Source organism: Erpetoichthys calabaricus, chromosome 3 (assembly GCF_900747795.2).
Source record: "Erpetoichthys calabaricus chromosome 3, fErpCal1.3, whole genome shotgun sequence".
Taxonomy (NCBI): Eukaryota; Metazoa; Chordata; class Cladistia; order Polypteriformes; family Polypteridae; genus Erpetoichthys; species Erpetoichthys calabaricus.
This window is the reverse complement of record NC_041396.2, coordinates 109,574,144-109,599,815: the sequence shown is the minus strand read 5'-3', so window position 1 is coordinate 109,599,815 and position 25,672 is coordinate 109,574,144. Positions and strand designations below refer to the sequence as shown.

General features: G+C 35.9%; 1 protein-coding gene across 8 annotated transcripts in view; it reads right to left on the bottom strand.

Moving 5' to 3' along the window:
* Window positions 1-17,737, bottom strand: part of bcl2l11 (BCL2 like 11) — a 46,613-nt gene extending 28,876 nt beyond the window's left edge. For 3 of the 8 annotated variants that reach the window (XM_028797263.2, XM_028797266.2, XM_051925427.1), the window contains exons 1-2: window positions 15,317-15,526; window positions 13,905-14,318 (exon numbers count right to left, since the gene is read on the bottom strand). In XM_028797263.2, coding sequence (XP_028653096.2) covers window positions 13,905-14,298 — 394 coding nt within the window. In that variant the 5' untranslated portion in view covers window positions 14,299-14,318; window positions 15,317-15,526. Of the gene's footprint in view, window positions 1-13,904; window positions 14,319-15,316; window positions 15,536-17,407 lie in introns of those variants that run through there. The other 5 variants (XM_028797264.2, XM_028797265.2, XM_028797271.2 and 2 more) reach the window with 5 other exon arrangements.
* Between the last annotated feature and the right edge of the window lie 7,935 nt (window positions 17,738-25,672).

The following is a 25,672-nucleotide window of genomic DNA, read 5'->3' as shown; positions in this document are numbered from 1 at the left end:
TGTTCAGTATAGTCTGCAAGCACTGTTAATTACGTATAGCTTCAGCTCAAGCTAGATCTGTTACCTTGAGGTCAAACCTCATCATTATTTATTATGTATTTAACAATTATGCTTGCATGTCAGACATTTATCAGTACTTTCAATCTGATGGAACAGAAAAGAAAGAAGGAAAACAAGCTTAAGTGAAGACAGTTCATATATACAGCACTGTGTTCATGTCTACAATTTCACAAAAGACATACCTTTATTATGACTAACCTATAAAATGTATTCTACAGCTTTCTCTAAGGAGTAATAGTTTAAACAAACAAAACTGGCAAGTCAGTAAGTCATTTGCTAACCCATTTATTCCTTAACAAGGTTGCAGGGGTCTGCTGGAGCCTATGCCAGCTAGTGTAGGGCATAAGGCAGGGAATAAACCTTGGACAGAGCACCATAAAATGGCAAGTGATCCATATTAAAAACGTTGGCAAATGAAGAAACCAAAGCTTTTGTTAACTAAAATGTTTTCTTAGCTACTGAAAAGGATCTTTGTGCCATGGTTAGAACCCTATCAAAGTCCATTTTCACTAATTTAACAAAGTGTATTTTTTAATATAACTAAATTCACTAAAGGGAAAACAAGAAATGTCATTATCATAATCCAGTGAAAGAACATTTAATTCCTAGTAGTACAAATTATTTGTTAATACTTTGAGCCACATGCTTCATTTCTCAAAAGGGTGTTTGTGTGCAGAATGGGTCCTGTTTCAAACGAGCCATATCTTTACATCTCAGAAATGCAGCATGAGGGTTTATATATTTCAGAAATATTATATTTAAATAATGAATGAAAATAGGTAACTAGACAGCTGATATGCCAAAAATTTACTGAAAAAGACATTACTTGACTACCTAATATATTGCTTGTTTTCAAGAAGGAACTGAAAACAGCAGGTATATAAATCAATACAGTCATTTTGATGCTGAGGCCAAGTATCTTTAAAAATGCAATACACAAATACCACTGCCATGTCCAATTTCACTCTAAAAAGCTCTAGGGCACTCCACTCCATCAACCCTATCATTTAGACATTATTAAGTGGTAACTTGAGCACAACTGTCTGAGAGATGTACATACAGCTTCAAGCAACGAACTGTTAAAAACGGCTACCTAAACAGTAAGGTCATCAACTTTTTTTACAATAACAGTGAAAAATTTTACATTATACTATATGAAAAGTGTCATACAAAATTGACTGATTGCTGACGAGATTGAAAAGTAGGACAGCAATAACTCAAAACTTAATCCCAAGTTTCTTCTGGAATGCTGCACAGGGAAAGGAACACACTGCATTTTAGATTCTCTACCAAATGAGCCCTCAACTGCAGCAGTGCCATTTTTTTTCTTCAAATAGGAAAATGTGACACCTTTAGCTGACGTCATGTCTAATTGTGGGGCATGTCAGACTTACTGACTGCCATTGCTAATCCCGTTGCCAGACCTTGTCAATTTAAACATCTGTAAATCGCCGTCCATGTCACATTTGCTGACTACATGCTGACCTTCTGGCACAGTCTTGCTTGCTCTTTTTTGTGATAACCAATACTGTGCTGTCTGATGGAGCCAGTGCTGTATGAAGGTTTTACAGGTACAGCGAGTTTAGCTACAGTCTTGACCCTTTCTTTTTCTGTTCTGTTATGGTATGTAAAACATGAGACATCAGACAGAATGAGCTTTGCTTCTGTGTGTGATGTCCAAAACATCTGCATTCCTTACGGTTCATCAGTGCATTACATGAATTGTACTTCCAGATAAGCATTCATTGGTTATCAGTTCTCACACACTCACAGCCTGCTCTGACAACTAAAGGAAAAAAAAAATCAACCCTGATTGATTTTAACTGAGCGAGTCACAGATCACTTGGAGTGATTCAATAGGCATGTCATAATACCAGACTGGCTTCACAGAATTACGCCACCAACTGCCTCCAACTCAATAAAACTGTGTAACTGAATATCTGTGGAAAAAAATGCATAATGTGACATAGCTTTACTTAAATATTAAAATTATATAAAGAGGTCCTTCTGGCATCAAACCTGACACAAGTTATCTCTTGCCTGACAGTTGAAGCCACTGACAGTAAGAAAGTGCAAACCCCTGACAGAGTAACATTCCGTCCAAAGAAACTACACAGGTAAAGAAAATAAAAGGTTCACTGCGTCATGTTCAAAACTTATGCAAGGATTTTCAGTATTATAACAATATAACAAACAGGAAAATCAATGTGATGTAAAATTACAAACAAAAGTAGGTAGACTCTTGCATAATGTGTTCTCTATAATTACCATAAATATTACAAAAAGTGAGCTCCTCTGAGGAAACATTTGTGTGATTTAGGTAGGCCAGTTTTTTTCCTGCACTTTTACATTTTGTGGAAGGAAAACAAAGATGTAGAGAAATAACATCCAAAAAAATAGACACCATGTGCAAATTCCTCTCAGGTATCCCATCTGGATAGCATAAAGCAATAAAGAAAATCTCTAAAAGTTTCAGACAAGGATTCTGAAAGTGCAGAACTCTTCATTAAGACGTGGCTCTCTCTTATTTAAAACACTAGGGCAGATAAAAAGCACACTAAAGAGAAGCACCTATGAATGGATAACCTGCTTTCTATTCTTTTAAACCGAGCTGGAAATACTCATGTTAAAAAAAAAACAAAAAAAAAAAAATGGGGTAAGTTTGTACTACATTATCAACTGTATGCCGTTACATTATACATTTTATACCATGTCCAAATCAGACCTCACCAGACTACACTTTGAATTCAGTCACAGTTTTCAGGCTCAAAGCTTTTACTCTTAAAAAGTAACGCTTTTTAAACACTGACTATTCTAAACACTTTTTTAAAAATCCATCACAATATATGCTGCCATGTAATTATGTAGAAGTAAAGCTGAGGTAGAAGAAATATTGTCTGCACAAGAACTTGTTTTTTAATCCGTGAATTGCAGTCTAACTCCGAAATATAACATGCTTAAACTGGCTAAATCCAATTCAGGGTTGTGGAAGCTGAACCCTATGCCTGCAGTACTGGACTTAAGCCAGGCACCAACACCAGAGGAGGAGCCAGTCCTTCCACACACAGCCACATTTATATGTGTCCATTACAGAACCTGGCATGTACGTCTTTGGGGATGCGAGAGGGGAAAATGAGAGTATCTGTAGAAAACCCCATATAGAGAGATCATGGTAGTGTCCTGGTACAAAATATAACCAAAGGAAGAGAGTGGTAGAACACTGAACTACTAACTCACATTTAAATATACTGAAATGAATACAGGTTTCCACCACTTTGTGAAGTAAATCCATTTCTGAAAAGTCATTTATGATATACATTTTTGTTAAGCACATGGACAACTGCTACAGTATGCAGATTCTCTCCAATTTTAGCTATGGCAGCTTATAACTCTTGGTGGCCTCCCTCACTAGTCTGCTTGTACCATCACTGCATTTTTGGGGACAGCCTGCTCTGGGCAGATTTACAGCACTGCCATATCACTTAATGACCAATTTAACTAGACTCCCAAGAGATATTCAGTGACTTTGACATTTTCCTGTATCCATGTCTTCAGTTGTGCTTTTCAATCATGTTTCTATGGTGATCCATTTTTCTTCATTGTGTAAGTTAAAAGTTCCTTCCACATATAGGTTCATTTATACTACAAGCAAATGAAACCCCTTGACTATGGACAGGTGATCTCAGTATAACTAATAATGTGACTTGCAAAATCAATTGCAGTGATGATTTACGTGTGTTATTTTAAAGGGCATGAACATTTAACGCAATTAATTATTTTGTGTTTTATGTGTGTAATTAATGTAGTGTCATATAACTTTGACACTGTTAAGGAGAAGTATTTCAGACAAAATTAAATATCCAAATAGCGGATTGTGAATTATGACAACAAATAAAAACACATTAATACACAAGCACAAAATATTAAATGTGTTGTGAGGCATGATTTTTTAAATTTAAACTTCTTTATGTATTTAATTATTGGATGGATGGATGTTTACTTATTTCAGTGACACCACACAAAATATGAAATCCTGAATACTATGAAAACTGATATTTTTGCCCAAAGTGGATAGGGCAGGCACTAGCAAATACTGTTTTTTTTATTAATGAATAATTGATAGCAGTGACGCTCACAGTTGCATCTCTGTACATGTCAATTAGCTTCAGGATTTCTCAGGCAAGGAAAGTACATGCTCAAAGTTGTGACTGTGCACATCCAAAGCAGACCCGAGTGCAAGAAAAAGTTTGCCACAATTACTGTACAATGTGGTACTTTGATTCAAGAAGCCATGAGTTTAACATTCTCTCAGGAGTCTGAGCTCTTGTCTGCTGCTGAGGCACGTGATGTGGTGTCTGCTTGTAAATACACTACTGCTAGCCAAAGACTTAGGTGCACTCTCCAGACGAATCACCAATCAAACCATAGCACTTGCTGGAGCCCACTCTCTCAACTTGGATGGGTGAAGTTTCTATTTCAAAGGCGTTTTTCATGTTGCGTATATTATCACTGAAATAAAAAAAAAACTTAAATACATAAAGAAATAAGCAACAAAAGGCACACTTTGTAACACAGTTAATTATTTAGGTTCACGTATCATTGTACTTTTACTGTCACATTTCACAATACATATATTTGCATATTTATTTTTGTCCAAAATATTCCTCCATAACTGTTAAAAAAGCCAAACTAAACCCACTGTAATTCAATATTGAGAACAATAAAATATGAAAACTTCCATATATATTTACCACATAATATTGTAAGTCAACATTCCCACCACAAACATAAAGCCCTACCCTTTCATGGCATCACTCAGAGGTCAAGCTGTAACAGTATGATTCTTCTGGACCAGATTCAAATAGCTACTGAAGTCCAAACCCCGAGGGCATTTTACTTCCAAGGCTCCAAAAACTAATTGCCATCTCTGACCATGCACATCTCTTTCATACTTTTCTTCACCAGTGGAATAGTCTGGGACAAAATATTAAATCTCATGTTAAATATCAATGACAAACAGTAAAATCAATCCATCAAATACCCATTCTTCACCCTGCAAAGTCCACAATCCATTAGAACAGTTCATACTTAGCCCGCATTTATATTCAACTGAATGACAAAGCCAACACTGCAGCTCCAGTCCCATTAATATGGAAAGATTGGGCTTTTCTACCATCCATTTTATTCCAGAAATAAGCACTTTAAGGTGTACACAGCCTCTGTGGCACTCTGTAATCCATACTAAATACAGTATACTTCTCAGTTTAGCTTTGCACTCATATTACTAGTTAATGAATGACAATTCATAACGTGGCTTCAACTAGTTTCACTGCAATCCTCTGGTCTCCTGGTTGTGAACAATAATGATCAATCCATGGAGCCAGACCTTAGAACAGAGGTCTCGCACACTAGCCTTTCCTGTTCCTCCAAATGCCAGCTAAATCAATTTACATTAGCCATACAATTATGTAAACTGTATCATAATTGAAATGATTTAACTAGAGCAGGGGATCACTGGAAACTAAATAGCATTTATTTGCACTGTAGCAACAACCCAGATGATAATATCTCACAAACATAAGGACCATAAACTTTTCATCTGACTCTGTGTAATTCTAAATGAAAAAACAACTGAAAATGTACTCATGCATTTGTATATTCAATCTTGTCATGTGGTTAACATGTTAGTGGAGAATATGAAACCTGTCAAAAGCTTTATTGAACCAAACAAAGTCAAACCTGACCAACCTAAACTTGTACAGTCTTACTGAGGAAAGAGGGCATCAGGCCCAATAATTTAAATGATTTTCCCTGCGACCTAGGGATACAGCAATAATGCAGCCCTCTTTCAAATTTTACAAGGCAACTAAAAGGAGACTATGTTAGGAAAAACATCTGGCCTTAAAATTTCTGTTCCAATACTCCATTGATGATGAGAAGGAAAGATGACAGCTTCCACAGTACCCCTTGGACACCCCAACCAACATAAAACAGAAATATGGGGAATGTACCAGAACCACAGAGTACAAACCTGATTTATTCAGGTCCTTGGCCTGATGCACTGTAGACAGGCCAGATTGGCAAAGAGGGTGAAGGACAGGTAAAGAGAAAGAGGTATGAAGGATAAAAGTCTAAAGATTCCCACATATAATATTAGAAATAGTTTGAATTACTGACCAGAAGCTGAGAAGATGTATGTTGCATTCAGAAAATGAGTTGATAAAGTAAACATGTGAGCATTTTTAGTGGAAATAGTGACATGCAAAGTTTTCTGGCAAGACAGCACTGACGAGTACTATTACTACTCAGTAATAGTATAAATGTATCTGAAAAATGGACAAAGTGGTGGAGTTGAATCAAGGGACTAAGCAAGTGTGTGAGTGAGCATGTTGTAGCTATTTTGATGAGAGTTGGTAAAAATCTAAGGAATACAGTTTTGTATATGCAACAGGTTGGCAGAAATGATGAGAAGAAAAATGCATTTTGGAAATGAAGGTGGAGGTGATATATGGGGTGACTCAGAAGACACAAATACAATGAATGACAACTTGAATATGCATGCTTTAGTATCAGGAATTTTGATGTTAAGAGGATTCTGGAGTTATATGATATGATGGAAAGAGTTGTTGTGTAACACTGTTGAAGGAGGAGGAAAACATTTGAATCTGGTGGTGTCAGGAACATGACTAACCATTTGCTGGCAAGCAGGGCTGATCAGGGCATGTTGAAAAAATGTCATCCCTAGAGAAGGCTGCATATGGCAGCATCACCTGGTTGTAGAAGATTTGTTAGTCAGAGACATGAAGAAAAGTAAGATCAACTAAGTACTGAGGCTAAAGTTCTGGAAGGTGAAAGAAGACAGAGTGAAAAGTTTATTGAAACACTGGTAGCAAGGGCAAATTACTTCATAAAGAAGATGTATAAATGGAAACAGGGAAGCAATTAGGAATGTCTGTTTAAAACTTAAGTCTGTGGTTTTACAAAGGGACCACCAGGACACAAAGAAATATGATGGTGGAATATGAAGGTCAATATGGCAATTCAGGAAAAGTGGAGTTGCTATAAGGAGTTGTAGGGAAAGAAAGGCAGAAGTTGAGGGAGCCTTGGGCTAGAAGAGGCATAGCTGCTGAACCAGTTTACCTAGGGGTACACAACATCATGTGTCTGAATAATTGATGGAGGGGTGGGTGCTAATTAGCTCTAAGGATTAAAAGGGCTGAGTACTATAAGGGAGAAACAGGTGGAGCAGTAGCAAGAGAAAAGTACAGAGAGAGGAAGATGGAATGAGGAGCACAAAGGACGAAGTTGATGTCCTAGGACAGAGGAGCCGTGGTCATAGAGGGGATCTGAACCTGTTGATTGCTTCTGGAGGAGGAGTGAAGGATCAAGGACATGGCTGGAGTGAGAGGGTTAGTCTGGGAAGGGATGAGCTTTGGAGGCAATGCAGTGACAGGAACCATGTGGGAATGTTGCTGGGGTCTTTACTGGTTATTCCACAACAGGCCAGATGGCAGATCCGTTTAACAGTGCCGTGTGCAAGAATGTTATGAGTGGTGGTAGACTAGAAAAAAAAACAAAAAAAAACACCACACAATCTGTTTAGGTTGCACCAACTTTTAAACATAAACCTTCCGGTGGTGACTCTCCCATCTCCTGTTCTTGTGTTTTTATCTATTAAGGATTATTTAAGATTTTAAAATGACTTATTTATTGGCACTACACATATTCAATTATATTCACCTTAATAAAGGGTTCACAGTTTGGACACTGGGCAACTGTATGTATCTTCACTTGCCACTGATTCAGTCCGGTCATGGCTTTTGATACCTCAGATAAAGGAAGGAGACTTTGGCTGCACGTTCAGGGCATCACAATATAGTAGTGAAGCAAAATGCTAAAGCGATTGTGTGAACACAAGAAGCAAAGGGACAGCAGTTTGCATCTGAACTGTAGAATGAAGACAAATGTGTTCAGGATCGTGAAGCAGATGGAAAATGGAGGAGAGGATTTAGTAGGTGTGAACTGACTGAAAAAATACTAAAGGGATATCATGATCTACTGTATATTAATGGAATTATGATAATCTGCAAGGAGTACACAGAGAACTTCCTAAAAGATAATAAATGGTACAATAATGTTTAGCCTGAGAAGAGCTTTCAAAACAGGAGGTCACAAAAGTGCTAAGAAAGTGGAGTAGTAACAAAAAAATCAAAGCACCAGAGGATTCTGAATTGGAATGGTTGTCAGAGTTGTGTAATATGCAGTAATACCCCAGTTAACTCTCAAGATGCATTTCTAAAAAAAAAACAAAGCGCTAAGATGTCCTGTCCTGGGTATGACATACTACACCTGGCCCTGCAAATGGTCCTCCATCTTGCAGGGAAGACTTGGGAGATGGTGGCAGGACTGACACTCCAGGCACCATAAAAAGTTCACACAGTTTTGAAATGCCAGACAGGACTCCCTTCTGCTCTCCACAGGTGTAGCTCTGCTGCAGCCGCCACAGGAAGGCTGCTCACATTATGAAGGGGATGGGGGAAAGCCCTCAGAAGCCTCATCCCCAGAATAGTCTAAAACCACTGCAGAGACAATGAAGTCAGGTTTCTTGGGGAACTGAACTAGTGTGGTGCTGAGGTGTCGCCCACTGCATGGCAATACTTGGGTCCCAATTTGAGGCGGCCCATCCTGGTAGGCACGTGGAACTGATCTCAACTTCTAAAAGAACTTCTGTGGCATTGAAGAGGAAGACATGGCCCATTAAGGCAGACATGACAAATTTGGAAAGAACAGAGGTGAGAATATTTTAGAAGATGTGTAGTATATCATGCAGTGAGATAAAGATGAATGTTAACTTAAAAGGAAGACCTGGTGTGAAGGCAAGATGTTACGCTGAGGAAAAACAGACTAAAGTGGTTTGGGAATGTGGAGTTATAGGCAAACAATGACAGGGTGAACAGGAGCACCAGGATGGAGCTTGGAGGGGATGAGGTTAAAAGGCAGGATGTAGAAGACATGGTTGGTATTTGTGGGCAATTGGGTAACTTTGGCAAACCTGCTGTTAAACTAAAAGTGTGTGGGGCATAATGAGGTTTATATGATGTCCCTGTGATATACAACATTTTTGACATGTGAGAACTCCATGTACAATCAACAGTACACATAAAATTGTTAGAAAAAGGAATTTGTTCATCTTTGCATATCCAAACTCAATGAAGCCTGAAAATCAAAAGCAAAACTATATTCAGTGAAGATAAAAAAAAAACTCATAATATTATAAACGATCTTTGGGAAAGATAAAGTTAATTTAGGATGTAATCAGCATTTTAGCCTCCATTTTGCTAGAACACAACATTGACAACGAAAGTTATAAAAGCTACAAGACTAAGTAGAAAACTTCAAGATATGGGCAAAGAAAAAATTCTGAAGATGTTTAATCTTTTCATCTTAAGTAAACAAAGAGAGGAAACCTGACAGCAGTATACAAAGTAAAGATGGTGCTAGCAGTTTTCTTTAAAGTTTTAATGTTTTTAATCAAAAAGACTTTTCAAACATAGCTAAAACGTAGTTAAAAGTCAATTTCAAACAAAACTTAGAAAATGTTTCTTAACATAGACAACTTTAATGACACTGAGGACAATGTAATTGAAAGTAAAACCACTGAGACTTTTGAAGTGTTTTGTGACATTCTGCCCATATGAGTTAGAAAGAAATTGATATACTAAAGTGGGCTAATTGCTCCTTTCTTGTTAAAAATTTTCCCTGTTTACATTCTCATTGGTACAACTTTAAATAAATACAGGTTCAAGAACTTATACGGTAGTTGCAAAAAAAAAAAAAAAGACAATGTAAACAATTTTTCTGGAATTAAAAGAAATCTTGTATCTGTACATGCAAACACAGGGAAATAAAGAGTTATTACTTGGAACGTCATTTTTATCATGTGCATGTACAGGCCATGTGCTTGCAAAACAATAATTATTCCTAACTGTATGTTCCAATGACAATGTAGAAATAAGCATGGCTCCATTACATTTATTTCAAATGTCATGTGAAAACCATATAGATAGATAGATAGATAGATAGATAGATAGATAGATAGATAGATAGATAGATAGATACTATACCACATTATGTACACAATTTGTGGCCCAGAGCTAATCACACCAATATCTAAATCACTATGACAAACATGTAAAACATTGCATGTCTTTATCACAACAGATTATGCAATTAAAATACAACTGAGCCTCCAATCAAGTAAAAGTCAGACAGTATCTTTGAGATATAGCTCAAAAATGTATCAAACGCCTTTTATCTAATTATTACAAGATAAAAGTGAATGTCTCCAGATGACTAAGTAACTGAAAAGCATTTTTTAGCTTTAGCTTACAAATATATCATAATTGCTGACCTAGTGTAGGAGTGTGTCTTGTCTAGTGTTAGTGTAATGAAGGACTGTTTCATCCAGAACCTATCCCATAAGGCAGGAACCAAGTGGTTTTTGAAAGAAAAAAAAAAGGATGGATGGATAAAATACTAGGGAAAAAAATCATTTTAATAGCACCAGTTCCATTAGGGCTGAAATTATCCGATAATCTATCAATTGTCCACACATGCTTTTCCTAATTTGAAGCCTGCAGCCTATCTCAGCAAGATCAGGCACAGAGCATGAATTATGTCTATTCGTCAGAACATGTTCTCTTGCACCCTCACTCACGCACACTGGGCCATCTTACAAGCGGACTTAATTGGGAGTGCAACATTGTATAAATATCCAAGATGGCTATTCACAAAATAATCTGGGCACCATTTGTAAGAATCTATGAGTAACCACCTCATTTATAAAATATGGTATTTCCTGGATTCAACTAGTCCATTAAACACTGTCTCAAAGTACGAAATTTATTAGAAAGTCTATGAAAAGAATACACGTTAAAAAACAGAAAACTGCTGATAGACATGCATTACATATCTTTGTTAACTGTCATTTAGCATGGCTTTTATTTCTATGTATTGTTTACACAGCACAAAGGTTATTCCGCAGAATTATTTACATATAACAGGCTCCAATGGTAAGACACAACTCAAGAATCTTTAAAAGGTATATAATTAGCAGAAACAATTAATTAATATACTGCAATCCTTCAGGTATGGATGCTGCATGAAAGCAAAGGAAGCCAGTCAAAAACAGAATGCTAGATACTTGGGGCAACAAGTGCTACCACATATTAAAGTATAATGCTAAAATTTTTAATTAAAATAAAGAAGGCATCTGAAAATAGAACAGAGTCCAAAACCACATGCCTTTATTAATTAATTAATTGCTTCACTGAAGTAATTTACTTCCTGGATGATTTGTTAAATTAGTGCCTGCTCGGAAAGACTTCACACTAGACATCCCATTCTAATTAATGCTTAGTCACTTGCAGATTGTGGGATGGAGATGTACACAAAATTAGAGTGGACATAATTACAGGATGACGAATACTAAAAATTGACATTCTATGTCTTTTGTGCACAGTTGCAGCATTTTTGGACATTGTCAAGGCTGGTTAGCTTGTATTCGTTACAATGATCAACTAAATTATATTTTTTATATTCCTCCATGTGCTAATATAACCTTAAACCTTATCTTCTCCCATGTATGTTTAGAAACCATACTGTATATTAAACAATGAAAACCGTACAAGTGTTTTAACCAAAACCTTTTGACTTGTTTCCAACAGAAACCAAAAAAAAAAAAAGAAAAACTGGACCACATAGTTTATAGAAAATGTGTGGATTTTAACATTACTTTAAACTGCAAATTAAACAATACAAAATTGTGACTACAAACATTTGTATTCTTGGGAAAATACACTTAACTGATATTAACTGAATATTCAAAAACACCCTTTTTTAACATAACTTATTTTTCAATTTTACTGATTTACTGCTTAATTTACATATCTACTGGAATTGTGATCTGCTTTTTGATTATCATTTTCTTTCCATGGATAACAATGGGAGCAACCTCATAGGTTTATTTATTATGTAAACATCACTTTAAGTTAGAGCATGCCAAAGAACAGCAGAACCAATACAGAAGTGCTGAGTGAAACTGCCAGTCTTCAATGCTGCACACAACCAGTAACAAAAATCAAACAATCAAGAAAATGGATATTGACTACGCAGCCGAGTCAGCAACTCTGTCTTTTAGATATCGTGTGACTTTTGGTTCTCAGCTGTCACTTTATGCGTCTTTCATTGCTTTACTAGGGTTCGTATTTTGTAATATCTGTTTGTAGCATATTAAGACTGGTGTAAATCTCCCAGCAATTAGACAACTGGTTAACAACTATAAAGCATTGCCAACATTATAGTCAATCCACCTGGGGTTGTCAAGGCCACCAGAGTAAGTCTGATTATGCTTTTTTTTTCCATTGTGAAGCACAGATAGTATGTGGGACAAAATGGGGTATGCTTAAGACAAACTTCAGTGGTACACAGCCTAAAATCCTGAAAGACATTTTGCAACAGCATACTAACAGCTGTACTCTTATTTTGTTTGGCTCACTCCCTTCACTTTGACAGCTAATTTTAATTTCTTAGACTGTCCAATACTATGTGACAAAGTATGAATAATATTATTTGAAAAGTTTGGTAAAATATTGCTATAAATCATTAATGTTTGTTTTACTTTCTTGAGAATAATACAATATTTATTTTGAAATATTCTGATGCTACTATTGGATGTATAAATTAAACTGAACCAAATAATCATCATAATTGACATTTGCACTGCAAGGAAGACTTTCAGAAACTGAAACTGAGATCTTCTGACTTCAGTGCCCACATTGTTCTGAAAATGATGTGTATATTAATCTTAGCACTCACTATCTGGTAGAGCTTGTAATGCTCTACCAATATTATTAAAGCTACATTCTTGCAATTAATATTCTTAGTTTTGTGTCTTTGTCATCTTTGACTTACTGGACTATTTATCAAAGTGGCAATGTTAACTCATTTATTAAGTGGTTAATCCTAGTATTGAGAATGACTGTTAAAATTAAATCTTAACATACAGTAAAGACGAAAAATGCTACACTAACAAGTTAACAAAAATAAGACATTATAACATCAGTGGGAAAATAAAAGTAATGACGGGAAAAGATAAGTAATTAATGATGGGGTTTTATAACTCTACAATCAAAATAAAAATAAAGCAAGAGTAAATCTTTTTTTCTTATGTTGTTGTTTTGCAATACATAGTTGTCACATTATTTACTCTGCAAAACCGCTATGATCTGAATATTTAAATGATCTTCATGTCTAAACAACAGAACTTATCTTTGTATTTGCTTACTGTGTAACAATGTGATCGCACAAACACTATATCCACACTCTTGACTATGTGTAGTTTGTGATTTTTTATTGCAATTAATACACTACATAATAGTCCCAATTTAAGACAGCATAATTTGGGGTGGTTCAGTTACAGACAAGAAGTATGTGTAAATGCATAAATGCTCTCAGTCAGCAGGTACAAAAACTAAGCTTTCCCAGATAAATGCGATTCCCTGTAACTACAACATTTAAGAACAAACATACTGAGCATCAGATTAAGAACACTTAACTTTTCATTTTTGAGGGGTGTGGTGTTCACCTTTTCATTGATTGAAAATCCCAATTACTTGATTGACTAGATGATATTACTAATTCTTTGGAATAAACATTCTACATTATAATTACTTGTAATACTTACTCAGAGTGTTTTGCCCTAGATAAGAGCCAATTAGGATATTTTGTGGGGTTGGGGAAATTGAAAAGAATGTTCTCACAAATGTATGGCAAGCAGTTCTTACCATGGCCTTGATAATGTTCGTATTCTTGAGCTAACCACTGCTGGGCATGTCTTATTGCTTGACTAGAAAGACTTGGCGTCTGTGTGAATTTGTCAGTCATTGATGGCAAGCTGGAAACAGAACCAGATTCAAAAGAATAGTATCCACTGGATGACCTTGAGAAATAACTAAACAATGGAAACCTGGAGGCATAAGGATGGGGACTGGGGGGCATAGCAAGTCCTCCCTGCAGGCTGTTGGGTGCGGGTTGGCTCACTTCACCACTTTGGTCACCTTCAGAATGGGTCCTTGGACCTGGTCTACTCAGAGGACGACCTGCTCCTTGGGTGGGCTGCAATGGTCCACCATCCCCTGCGCCACTTTCAGAATTTAGATCTGAGGGTGGTCGTGCCATTCACTCTTTTTTCCCCACCTCTGTAGAATAAATAAAGCCTGAGATTAGCAATTTTAGACCTCTTTGCAGTCAAATACTAAGCCAAATGCACAGAATAGCAAACTACTACTTTCTTTAAAAGCAAAAAATGTGTAGTAAACAACTAGAATTCTTCTAAATGTTACTCTCTTTGCAGGTGCTTCACTCTTAAAAACATGCATCTGAAAAATAGGCTTTAACAATGTTATCATCTAAAAGTAACATATGAATCGCATTTAGTGGTTAAAAACTAAAGATGCAAACATCAAAATGCATTAAAATACTTAAAAACACTCTCTAGACACTGAATATGATCATTGGCGATTACACAATTCTTGCTTCTTTTTTGCTGCCTCTGGCTCAGTTCCTTACTACGATCCCATTGTTCCCTTTAAATGCTGATCACAGCACTTTTACACAGAAGGAAAAAAAAAACTTCTGGCAACTGCAGCTACGAGTAACTGCGTCACAATAAACTTGGCTGAGAAGCGAGTCAACTTCCTAATTACGTGTTTGCCAACTCAAAATAATCGAAAACAAAAATTAAGACTAGACCAACCGACAAATTTGTGAATAAAAGGTAATCTCAGCGGTCGATCTCATGGACGTTAATACGTGATATTAACCCTCTCGCCGGCACTCCTGACGCGAAGCCGGTTGGAGCAGTGACCTACTAATTGAAATTATTTTCCAAAGCAAAATACGGGAACAGTTGACATTTGTATAGTTTACTTACTTTATCTATTCCCACAAAATTTACAACACCCCCGACTTCATGCCTCGCACACTATTTGTTCCCCCTTTCCTGTCACCATACGCACTTTCTCCCATAAAACCTGATCTCTTTGTTTACATACAACAGACGTCATTCAGAAACACTTCACAAAACGAGTAGCCCGGCCGATTCACATAACACTTGAAACAATTTACTAAAGTTTTACCGGAGTGGTTTAATATAAAGCAGAGTCGTTCTAAAGCACTGCAGCAGCAGCATACTTACATGTCCAAATAAATTATAAGGCAATAAGATGCCTCACTGCCATGTATGTGTGTGTTTCTTATTAAAATGTCGTTTAAAAAAATACATAAAACCAAGTTACTTATGAAAAATACACACACGGCAATATACAAGACACCTCGGCCGCCTCCTTCGGTTATGCCAAGCTTCTGCTAGCGGCGTCCAAAAAGTTTTGATGAACTGCGGAGCAATATGCCCGAGCATATTGCACTGGCCAGAGATTATTGGATAACTCTCTTGTGATTGACGCGACAGATGGCCAATGGTAACGGACGCGCCGCGAACGAAATATACTTTCGTCCGTCAGAGGCCGCAATTCTTTTGTTTTGTTTTTCTTCACTACCTAAAGATAAGCGAAGACTACAAAGACGCTGAGCTAATCTGTGCGTTTTACTACAAGCAACAGCTTCGCGACTTTCAGCCGGTCTGTCCAAAGTGAGAACCATTAAGTATTTTTATTAGTATACGAGAGTATGTATGCCTACGTATGACTCACATGTGGCTCACGTACACACACATATATACATATATACATACATATATATACACAGTAGATAGATATAATACATAGACATACACATATAATGGACGAGGTTGAGACGGCGTGATGTTAAGTTCACCAACGAGTACTGTTACACTGCGTGAAATAACTTTCACATAATTAGTGGCATTTAGAGAAGCATGCTGAAATGGCTCTGATTATGCATACACCAGAAAATTCCCACCTCAGCAAATATGTTGATAGATGTTTTAAAATATCATTTTATATTCCCATTGTCGGGATGCTCTTAAGATACTTTCCAGCGGCTTAGGCAGCACAAGTACCGTTATTGTCTATCACTAACCGTTCCAAGTCGTGAGTGGACTCCTTAAGACTTTTACATTATGCGCTATGATAAATGTTAAACTTACATATTCTAAACTGTATCGAGGTTAAAAGCGCCAAACATTCTAATTAAAGTCAGTCACGTTTTAAAGGCCGACGGAAAACGTAAAGTAATTTTCTCAAGCGCAACAGGTGCATTTTAGTTCACTTGCGTTCTGGCGTCTCTGCGCAGATGACCCACATTAACAAAAACAAGACTTTTTGACCCCATTTGAACGCCAGTGAGGTCCATGTGACGACCTCGGCTGCACACACATGACCGTAATACATTTAATCAATATATCAATGATACTGTTAATTATATTTAAGAAACAAAATGAAAACAATCGTGGAAACTGCGGATTTGTGTTACCCCTTTTTCTACGGTTTTCATATTACACTTTCTCGTCTCACAGAATGCCCTTGACAACTCTGAACAATTCGTGCAGCTGCGTCCGCACAAGCCAGCGGTTAAGTTACGATCTGAAACGGCAACCCCGTGGCTTCTTTTATAAACCTTTAAAGCAGCTACACTGCAGAATGGCATCGGTCGCTCTCATAATATGTATAAAAGGCCGCCGTTTTTTTCGCGTTTTTAGTTGAAATGGCTGCAGCAGCAGTTTATATATATACAAACTCCTGAAATTACACATTGGTAACTGCTCGTCTTTTTGAAAACCCAGATCGATATACAGTATGTTATCAAGATGACTTGCCGTTAAGCGTCTCTCAGCTCATTTCTAGCGGTTCAAGTGCTTATTAAAACGACAGTACTAATCAAACGCCAAACCGCCCTTGTCCGACAATCGCCCTCTCCAGGTTTCTCTCATATCCAGATACAGCATTACTGCTCATCCATCGCTTGACGATTCGCCGCAGATCTCTGGAGTGGGAACTTCGGCGGTGGTTATGCAAGATAAGAAATATAAAGTCAGTACCTCACATGAGCTCCAAGTGTACTGAACCACAGAGTATAAAATCCGCATCGAATCACAAAACTCTCTGAAACACCCAAAGAATTGCCATCTTCGCTATAATTATCTTAAATGAGCAATTTGCTAACACTTCTTATTCCACGCGCGCAAAGACAAAAAATCCTCAAAAACATGTATCAAACTCTTATTTACACATTACGTTATCTTATAAATCCAATCTTAAAACCACCAAACCGAAATAAACGTGTCGTGCTGATTGTTAATTTTTCTTACCTCCGTTAACTTTTCTTCATCGCCTCATTTTAAGTCACACAGCATGCGCGGGCGACGTTTCTGTACCGAAACTCTGAAGCGAGAAAATGTGGGTGTTCTCTTTTTTCTACGCAGAGCAGTAATGCCAACGTAAGATAAAGTTCCTTCGAAGCGGTTCAAAACGAGTCGGCAACACGATGCCCTCAAAGTAAAAACAAAAAGGCAGATCAGCAAGTTACGCTTAAAATATCCCTTTTATCCTAAGCATAAATATTACCAGTCTTCTATCACTTCTAATAAAGTTCACCATCCCGAGCGAAGAGCTTCTGCGTTAGGCTCCCTTCTGCCTCATGTTCATGTATTTCTTCTATTAAGTCTCCGCCTTTGTGGACCCACCCCTTTCATGTTAGTTTTGAGGGGGTGGAGATACGTAGGGGAGGGACATCTAGCAGTATATATTATAAGCGTTGTTTCTAAAATGGTCAAAGTGAAAGAAAAACCGTCCTTCACTAAGAGTGCAGAACTATACAGCGCCCTCCCAAAATAAATTAGTTTGGAGAAAAAATCAATTTGGTGTGATTATTATAATGAATCTGTAATGAGTAATCATTCAAAACTATCATAAATATCCCTAATTATAATAATATCAGACGGTTGAACAATTAAAAATAACAATAGTCCCTTTAGAAGAGTGTGATTAATCATCGTTCATTATTTTTAACGCCAAGTTGCATAATATTAATAGTCGCATCATTCACCCATTCAAAAATTTTGTAAACATCCCAATGCAATGTTAGGAACGCGGGGAGTCGGAATTAATAACAGCAGCTCTGTACGCAAGGCAGGAACCAATCCCGGACGGGATCGTCGTTAATCTTAAGGTACACATTCACACACGTACTGCATATGCATTCATCAATTACCATCCAAGACTGAATTGCCAATGAATTTTGAACACACATCCTTCCTTAAATGTGGAACGCTATCGATTACCCGGAGAAAAGCTCCCGTGGACACAGACCGAAATATAACTATGTAGCGCAAAATTCGTTGATCGGGAGGTGCACCATGAAAGGTGGTAGCGCTATCTAGCACGTCTTCCGGCTTGCTCCATGTCAACATTTCCATTTACCATTATTATTACAAACATAATAAAAATGCACTAACCACTTGTGGTCACAGTGTCTGATAATTTAGTTTACAATTTCATAAAGTGCATTTCTCTCGTCAATGTTGTTTCATATCGTTTTTTGACAGAGAACTTCTCGTAAATTAAAAAAGACAAGTACTGACATGACTCACTTTAGAATCAGACCTGCGCCTACATTGGCAATGCAGGGATTCCAGGGAAATACCACAACACAAAAACTATTAATATTCATTCTGCCGCATATACATCACTTGCATTTCAAACAGTGTCTGTTAACCTCTGGTGCTGTTGGATTTGACATTTACTTTGCTTTTCAGATGTAAATGTATAGGCCTAACCACGGAATACACAACTACTAATAATTTTTAAAATCCAAATATCACTTCGTATTTATTTGAACGAGGCATTGTTTATAGAAAGCAGAATAAAAAAGGCGTTAATCGCACAAATAACGGTAACGGTTCGTGCTGCCAGGATGACCCAAGATATTCTAAAATTAACGTTTCCCTGTTTGTACAAAGTGAAACCCACAGCCGTCTCCAGAGGGTTTGTAAACACAGAACGTTCTATCTGTTTTTTAACGGAGTGGATATTAATAGTTCTGCTATTACAGCTCGCACAAGACTTGTTTAAATCATTGTATGTACACGCGTTTCCATCTAAAGAGCATTTTAGAGATCATGCAAAAAAAAGTTGATTATTTAAATTTCAAGAAATAATATATAAAAGAAAATCTGACCTGTCGTAAACGACTAATCTGAGTCATAAAACACTTAATTCTAACAGTATTTTTAATTATTCACGCGGTTTTGTCAGGAATGATTTTTTTCATTTCTTCTTCTGTTAAAAATGGAAACTTGCCACTACTTGCAATAGACCGGCGAGTCTGAAGTGGATTAATTGCGAATGAAAAATGAAATTGAAAAGACGCAACGCGATCCGCGTTATTCGTCTGAACCTTCATGTACCAAACGTTAGACCTGTTTACTGCTTCTACTACTCAATATTAGATCTAAGACACACTCCACTACGAGTGTTAACTGAAAGTACTCTGGCACGCTAAGCTTTTGAAACTGATTTTATCTGCACTTTAAATATTCGCCCACACAACTACAGAGGTACAAAACAAAGTTTCAAAGCATTCACTTGAAATAGAAGAAAAATTGTATTGGTCTGTGTATTCAGTTATCTTGATGACTAAATACATATTTGCAGAATTACAGATTTATTGGATTCATTGCTTATTTACGTAATTACGTTCAGCTTCAGATGTGTTCTTAATTGATTCTCTTTTCCTATAGTAAGATCAAATATAATTGATTACCATAACCTCACCATTAGCATAATTAATATGATGATCGCTTGCGTCTAAAAGTGACCAATGGGCGATTCCATGGAAATATATTATTATACACTATATATATCAAATAGCATAAAGAGTCTCTACTAGTGCAGTTGGTTGTCAACATTCAAATACAGAAAAAGCATTTTCCACAGACACATCTGCCTACGCAAAAATATAAAGTTTTCAACGTTCTAGAATGCTACCATTTAAGGTGTTTATACTTAATGCAAAAATGTTATTAAAATGGACTAGATTGTGAATAAGTTTAATTTCTAAATTTTTGAACACATTTAGCCTACACACGCTTTAACATTGGTATGGTAAAATTTATATTATTGTAACTACTCATAACTTATAAAAATAAAAAACAATCATTTCTATATAATAAATGTAATTACTATTATAACTAATACTTAATATAATTACTAGCAGTAAGTTACAGACGACATTGTTGTGCCACTCATATCCTTTTTGGGTACGATTTGCACCGTAACAGCAACCGCAATCATAATAATAATCAGTGTGGAGGTTTGTACGTTCTCTGCGTGTGCGTGTAAAGACGTCCATTTTCACACTACGTCCCAAAGACTGGCTTAGTTTGTTGTGTGATGAGTTCCAGGCTGGGGTCATAACCTGTATACAATGTTTTTGGGAATGGCTGCCGATACTCGCGACCATTCAAAGCAATAATAATAATAATAATAATAATAATAACGTTCTTATTATCGCTGTTGATGTTGCTCGTCTTTGAAGTGTCTTAGAAAATATAAAATAGTAAAACGAGCACTACGACTACCACTGCGTAGAACTGCCAGTTCCAAGTACAGCGGTGATTTTATGTGATAAAAGAAGAACGTAAGCAAAGGCAGTATTACTCAGCGACAAGCTTTTGAAGGCTTCATATTCTCCCCCGCAGTGAAGGAAAATGTGTTAAAATTTATGCTGAGGTACGTGGTTTGTATCGCATATAACAAGTCAACGGGAAGATGTAGTAGTAGCATAAATGTGGCATTCACACAGGCAAATTATATTTTAGTATTAAAGTAACTCCGGTTCACATTAAAGCTGATTATGATCTTAGTTTCTGACAATGCACTTGAGCACAGTGCGACAGTGTAAGTAACACTCCCACCTGCTGGAGTTTGGGTATACAGTATAGCAAATAATTTATTTCATGCAGATAAACACGGTTAATGCCACGTATGGTTAAGCAATCGAAATTTTCATTTCTGTTCTTCACTTCGACTCTCATTTCCATCATGTATGAGGAGGTTCTATAGTCCAAAGGATGATTTTTAAACAACCACCGTACCTTAGCAAGTGCTGAAAACAACAATGAAATTGTTCAGTTTACTTTTCTTTGACAAAATTAATGTAATTAATAATGTTTAGTACATGTTTAGTGTAAGCCCATAAAATAATGAGTATATATTATTAAATTAGAGTTATCACTATTCTAAGTATATTGACTATCATTTATTACTTTTTTGATCACGTTTAAATGGATATGGCCGGGAATAGCCAGAACATATCACAGACGCATAGTCAACCAGCCTCATACTACTGTATTTGCAGGATCAGTTACACTTGACTTTATGAAATCAGTTAAAAACCATAAGTTATAAAAATGTTGCAGGAAAGCGGTGAACCTAGCAAAAACTGTACACAAACCATGACTTAACCGAAGTTCAAACTGTCGTGTCTTTACTTAAGAGACAGCATGGCGCTAACCACTACGCCACAGTGTCATTCGCCATTTGACAATATGGGGCGATAATTAAATTAAAAGGAAAGCCGCGCTCACTATTGTGAAATACAGTACTCACAAATGTTTTGTATTGCAATGACAGCATGTGCACGTTACTTGTTATGAGCTTACATTTTCATTAAACATAAAACTAAGTAGAATTTGCAGTGGTAAGCATCCCTGCACCACTTCTTTAGGGTGGAATCAACTCTCGGCAGTGTCTGTGTGGAGTCTTGAACGTTCTCCGCCTGCTAGCTTTAGACTCATGGGCTTCGTTAATATGCGACTAAACTGAAACTCTTATTAGTTGGGTGTGTGTCACAATGTGCTCTGCAAAAGTCGACGGCTGGTTCCTGTCTTGTGTCTGTGAAACCGAGTTAGATTCAACAGTTTTCCGAATGTTAACATCTGCAGCCGGTAATACCATAAATATCTTCAGTACAGACCTAGACACTGATAGACTAACAGATAAATATCATGAAGCACATACACACATGATGATTCATACAACCACACACACAATGTGTATGCGTAATTCAAAATATACTGTAGATGTATCCAAGTCGTACCTTTCGGACGAATAGTACTTATTTAACAATTGTCTGAAGATATACAAAACTAGATCGTTTAAATATAATTAATATGCCATATAACACGTATTGATTCGATGTTTAAATATTAAAGCATTTTCGTGAAAGAATGGAAACATTTTTTAATAGTTTTCTTTGTATATCTGAGTGGTGGTCTGCTGAAACCTACTAGGAGTGATAACGACTGATAAGAACACTCCAGCAAATTCAGAACGAATAAACGTCCCGTAACATTGGCTTTCTTCAGATGCGACGGGTAATTAAGCGTTATACGTTTAAAAACTGGAACCCTAACTTGTCACGATCTTGCAGACTTTTGAAAATGCTCTATATTTAAAAAGACTGTTTATCTCTTTAAACGAAAATGTGTGGTTTTTATTTACTTCGCAGGAATTGTAGACTAATGTCTACAACATTGGTCTTTAAACCACAATATTTCTAGTGCTGTCCCCATCACTAACACATGTATGTGAGCATCAAAAAACCACTGAACTTTCCTCTACTACAACTGTAAAGTACACGTAAATAATTGTACAAAGAATCTGCACTTGCAGGAGATCACATACATGGTTTGCTATAGAACAAATGTTTGTATAAATTAATTGCCTTATGATCTGAAGGAAGCATCATTTGCAGCACTATAGTTAAGAATTAGAGACATAATAAACATAGTAGCAACTGTACTTGACACAATTGAGTAAAATTCGTTTTAATGAGAAAAACTTTTTTTTTTTTTTTTACCAAAATAATTACAAACCCAAATATTATCATTTCTGTTTGGGATAACCGTTTCGTTTTCTATAAAAGTGGCACCAAAAACTAGTTCTGTCTGTGGGAAATCAAAAAACACAAGGTAAATAGAAACATTATCATTGTGTTTTTCTAGGAAAAGTTTACTAACTTCCTTGATTGATTCATTTGATTACCTTACTGAAGTTTCAATGTTAAAATAAGATAAATGACCAACAACCACAATGCAGAAAAAAATAACCGACTTCCGTTAATAAAAAAACTAGATTTTGCAGCGTTACAGTACTGAGGGCACGCTCCAGAAATGCACTCGGTGCGAATCAGCTAAAGCCGACGCCATTTCGCAACACATTTAGTATTTCTCAACAGTATAATTACATAAGACAAGGATTATAAATCGATCAAACATGAAATATTGACAAACAATTGACGAAGAACATTAAGCGAAGTTTGCTTTCTTGTATATAACTGAAATAGAGACATGTTATAGTGAGTTTGAAAATAAAAGAAAAAAAAATAATGCGTGCTAAGCCTCGACACCTCTGGGTAGGATGATACTACTACTACTACTACTATTAATAACAACAACAACAACAATAATGATAATAATAACCAATTTATTGCAGATAAATTTGAAGTTCCTGCAACAATTACTGTCAATATTTCAGGTTTTATGCACAGTTTAATGGCACAGTTAATTTCTATTGGCATTCTTTGCTTTCATTATTTCCTATTACATTAAATCATTAGTTAAACAAACCAAGAAATTTTCAACTTAAATATTATCTTCTAATAAAGAGTCCTGGATTTCTTGCATTTCTATTGTAAATGTGTGATTTGCGATCTAGGGGAATTTAGGTCGGTTTCATTTCAGATTTGATTTCCTGGAGATATTAAACAAAGTTTAACCTTTAAACTTTTCTTTACCTCTTGATTAGACAGTTTACAGATCTTCGTATTATGATAATTGTATGATCTATCTGTATGTTCAACTTATCAAGCACTCATGTGATTTAAGACAAGCAAGAAGTTCTACAAATAATTATTTTGCAAAATGTAATTTTTTCTACTTTTAACAGACATTTCAAGTTTTGTAAATACTCCTTATGGCTTAGTACCAGTGTGATGCTAAGTAAAAAAATAGAAAATAAATACATTAGGAAGAACTCATACACTTAATAATAAACGTGTTGTATGTAATTTAAACACATAATTTATGTTTTATAATGTTTTTCGGTGGGCGTGGTTCCTCTTAATATATATATATATTCTTGTTTTGGAGATTGTTTTATAGCAAAGTATTAAACATCACACCTTTTATTATAAACTGCTTTTCATGTGCAATTTAACTCCCGAAAACTAACATACATATGTATTGCAATAGCATATATATATATATATATATATATATATATATATATATATATATATATATATATATATATATATATATATTGCAAAATTTTAATAGAAGTACACAGGAGAACACAAAAGCTTTCCTGTGCCCCTCAAAGAAAGACACAATGAGTCAATTAAATTCATCCATGGAAACACTAACACAGACATGACACGCATGAAGAGGGGAAGTCCAGACAGGATCAAGCAACAATGAACAGATTGTTCTTAACTGCGTTGTTACCAGTAGGAATCATTCAAATACATTGCAGGTCTGAAGAGATGAAAGAGACAAAGTGTGACATGTATTTTGTGCAGAAAATTACACAAATCACTATAATTAAACATTGATATGAGATAGACAAATTAAAATCAAATGAAACATGCCTGTAATTTAAATTTATTTATTTTCAATTTCACCATCAATAAAAAAAATCTTGGTGCACATTTATTACAAGTATACCATAAATGTATTTTCCGGAGATTTGAATACTCACTTGTGAAATGTTCAATATAATTTTGAAGTACATCTCTTTTATTTGATTTATCAACCGTGTAAAGTTATAATTACATACAAATTTAATATTATTTGTTTGCATGTTATTCTAATTGAATACAAGTAACTTCACACATTAAGATGTGGAATTTATGACACCAGGCACACTAGTACTGTATATTCAAAAAAGCATAAAAAATAAGTGCTTCAGATGATCTAGAAAATTAGTCACTAGGAAATTGAATTTTGCATTAAACAATATGTTGAAGATTAAAAATGCAAAGGAAAATAAAATTAATTCCAAAATTAAGAATGGACCTGCATGGTCCCGATTCCAAATTTAGAAATACTGTAACTATAGAAATGAGTGAGATTCGCAAAAGTCTGAAATGGCCTTAGTTTTAGACATGGTGCTGGCATTGTGGACATACAGTAAGTGCAAGCAAGTATTTCACTGTTCCCTCTACACATGCAATAAACTTCAACTTGAATGTAAATATCAGTATGATGGCTCTATGCATCCAAGTCTGGGGACAATTAAACAAAACCTTAATGAGAAATTAATAGTGCACTATTATGCACTATATTCACTGTCACCATATGACCCCAATAACATCACTCATCTCTACCCCAGTTATAAAAAAATGTGCTGTATCCCAATCTCATAACTTGCCTTAAACAGAGGCATCAGCCAAATTTATACTTTAAATAAAAACTGCCTGAAAAATTAATCTGAGAACCCAGGTTAGAATTTAACACAATTGTTAGGTGAAAGATTAATATGAGGATTTACTCACTCTTCCAGCCTGAATC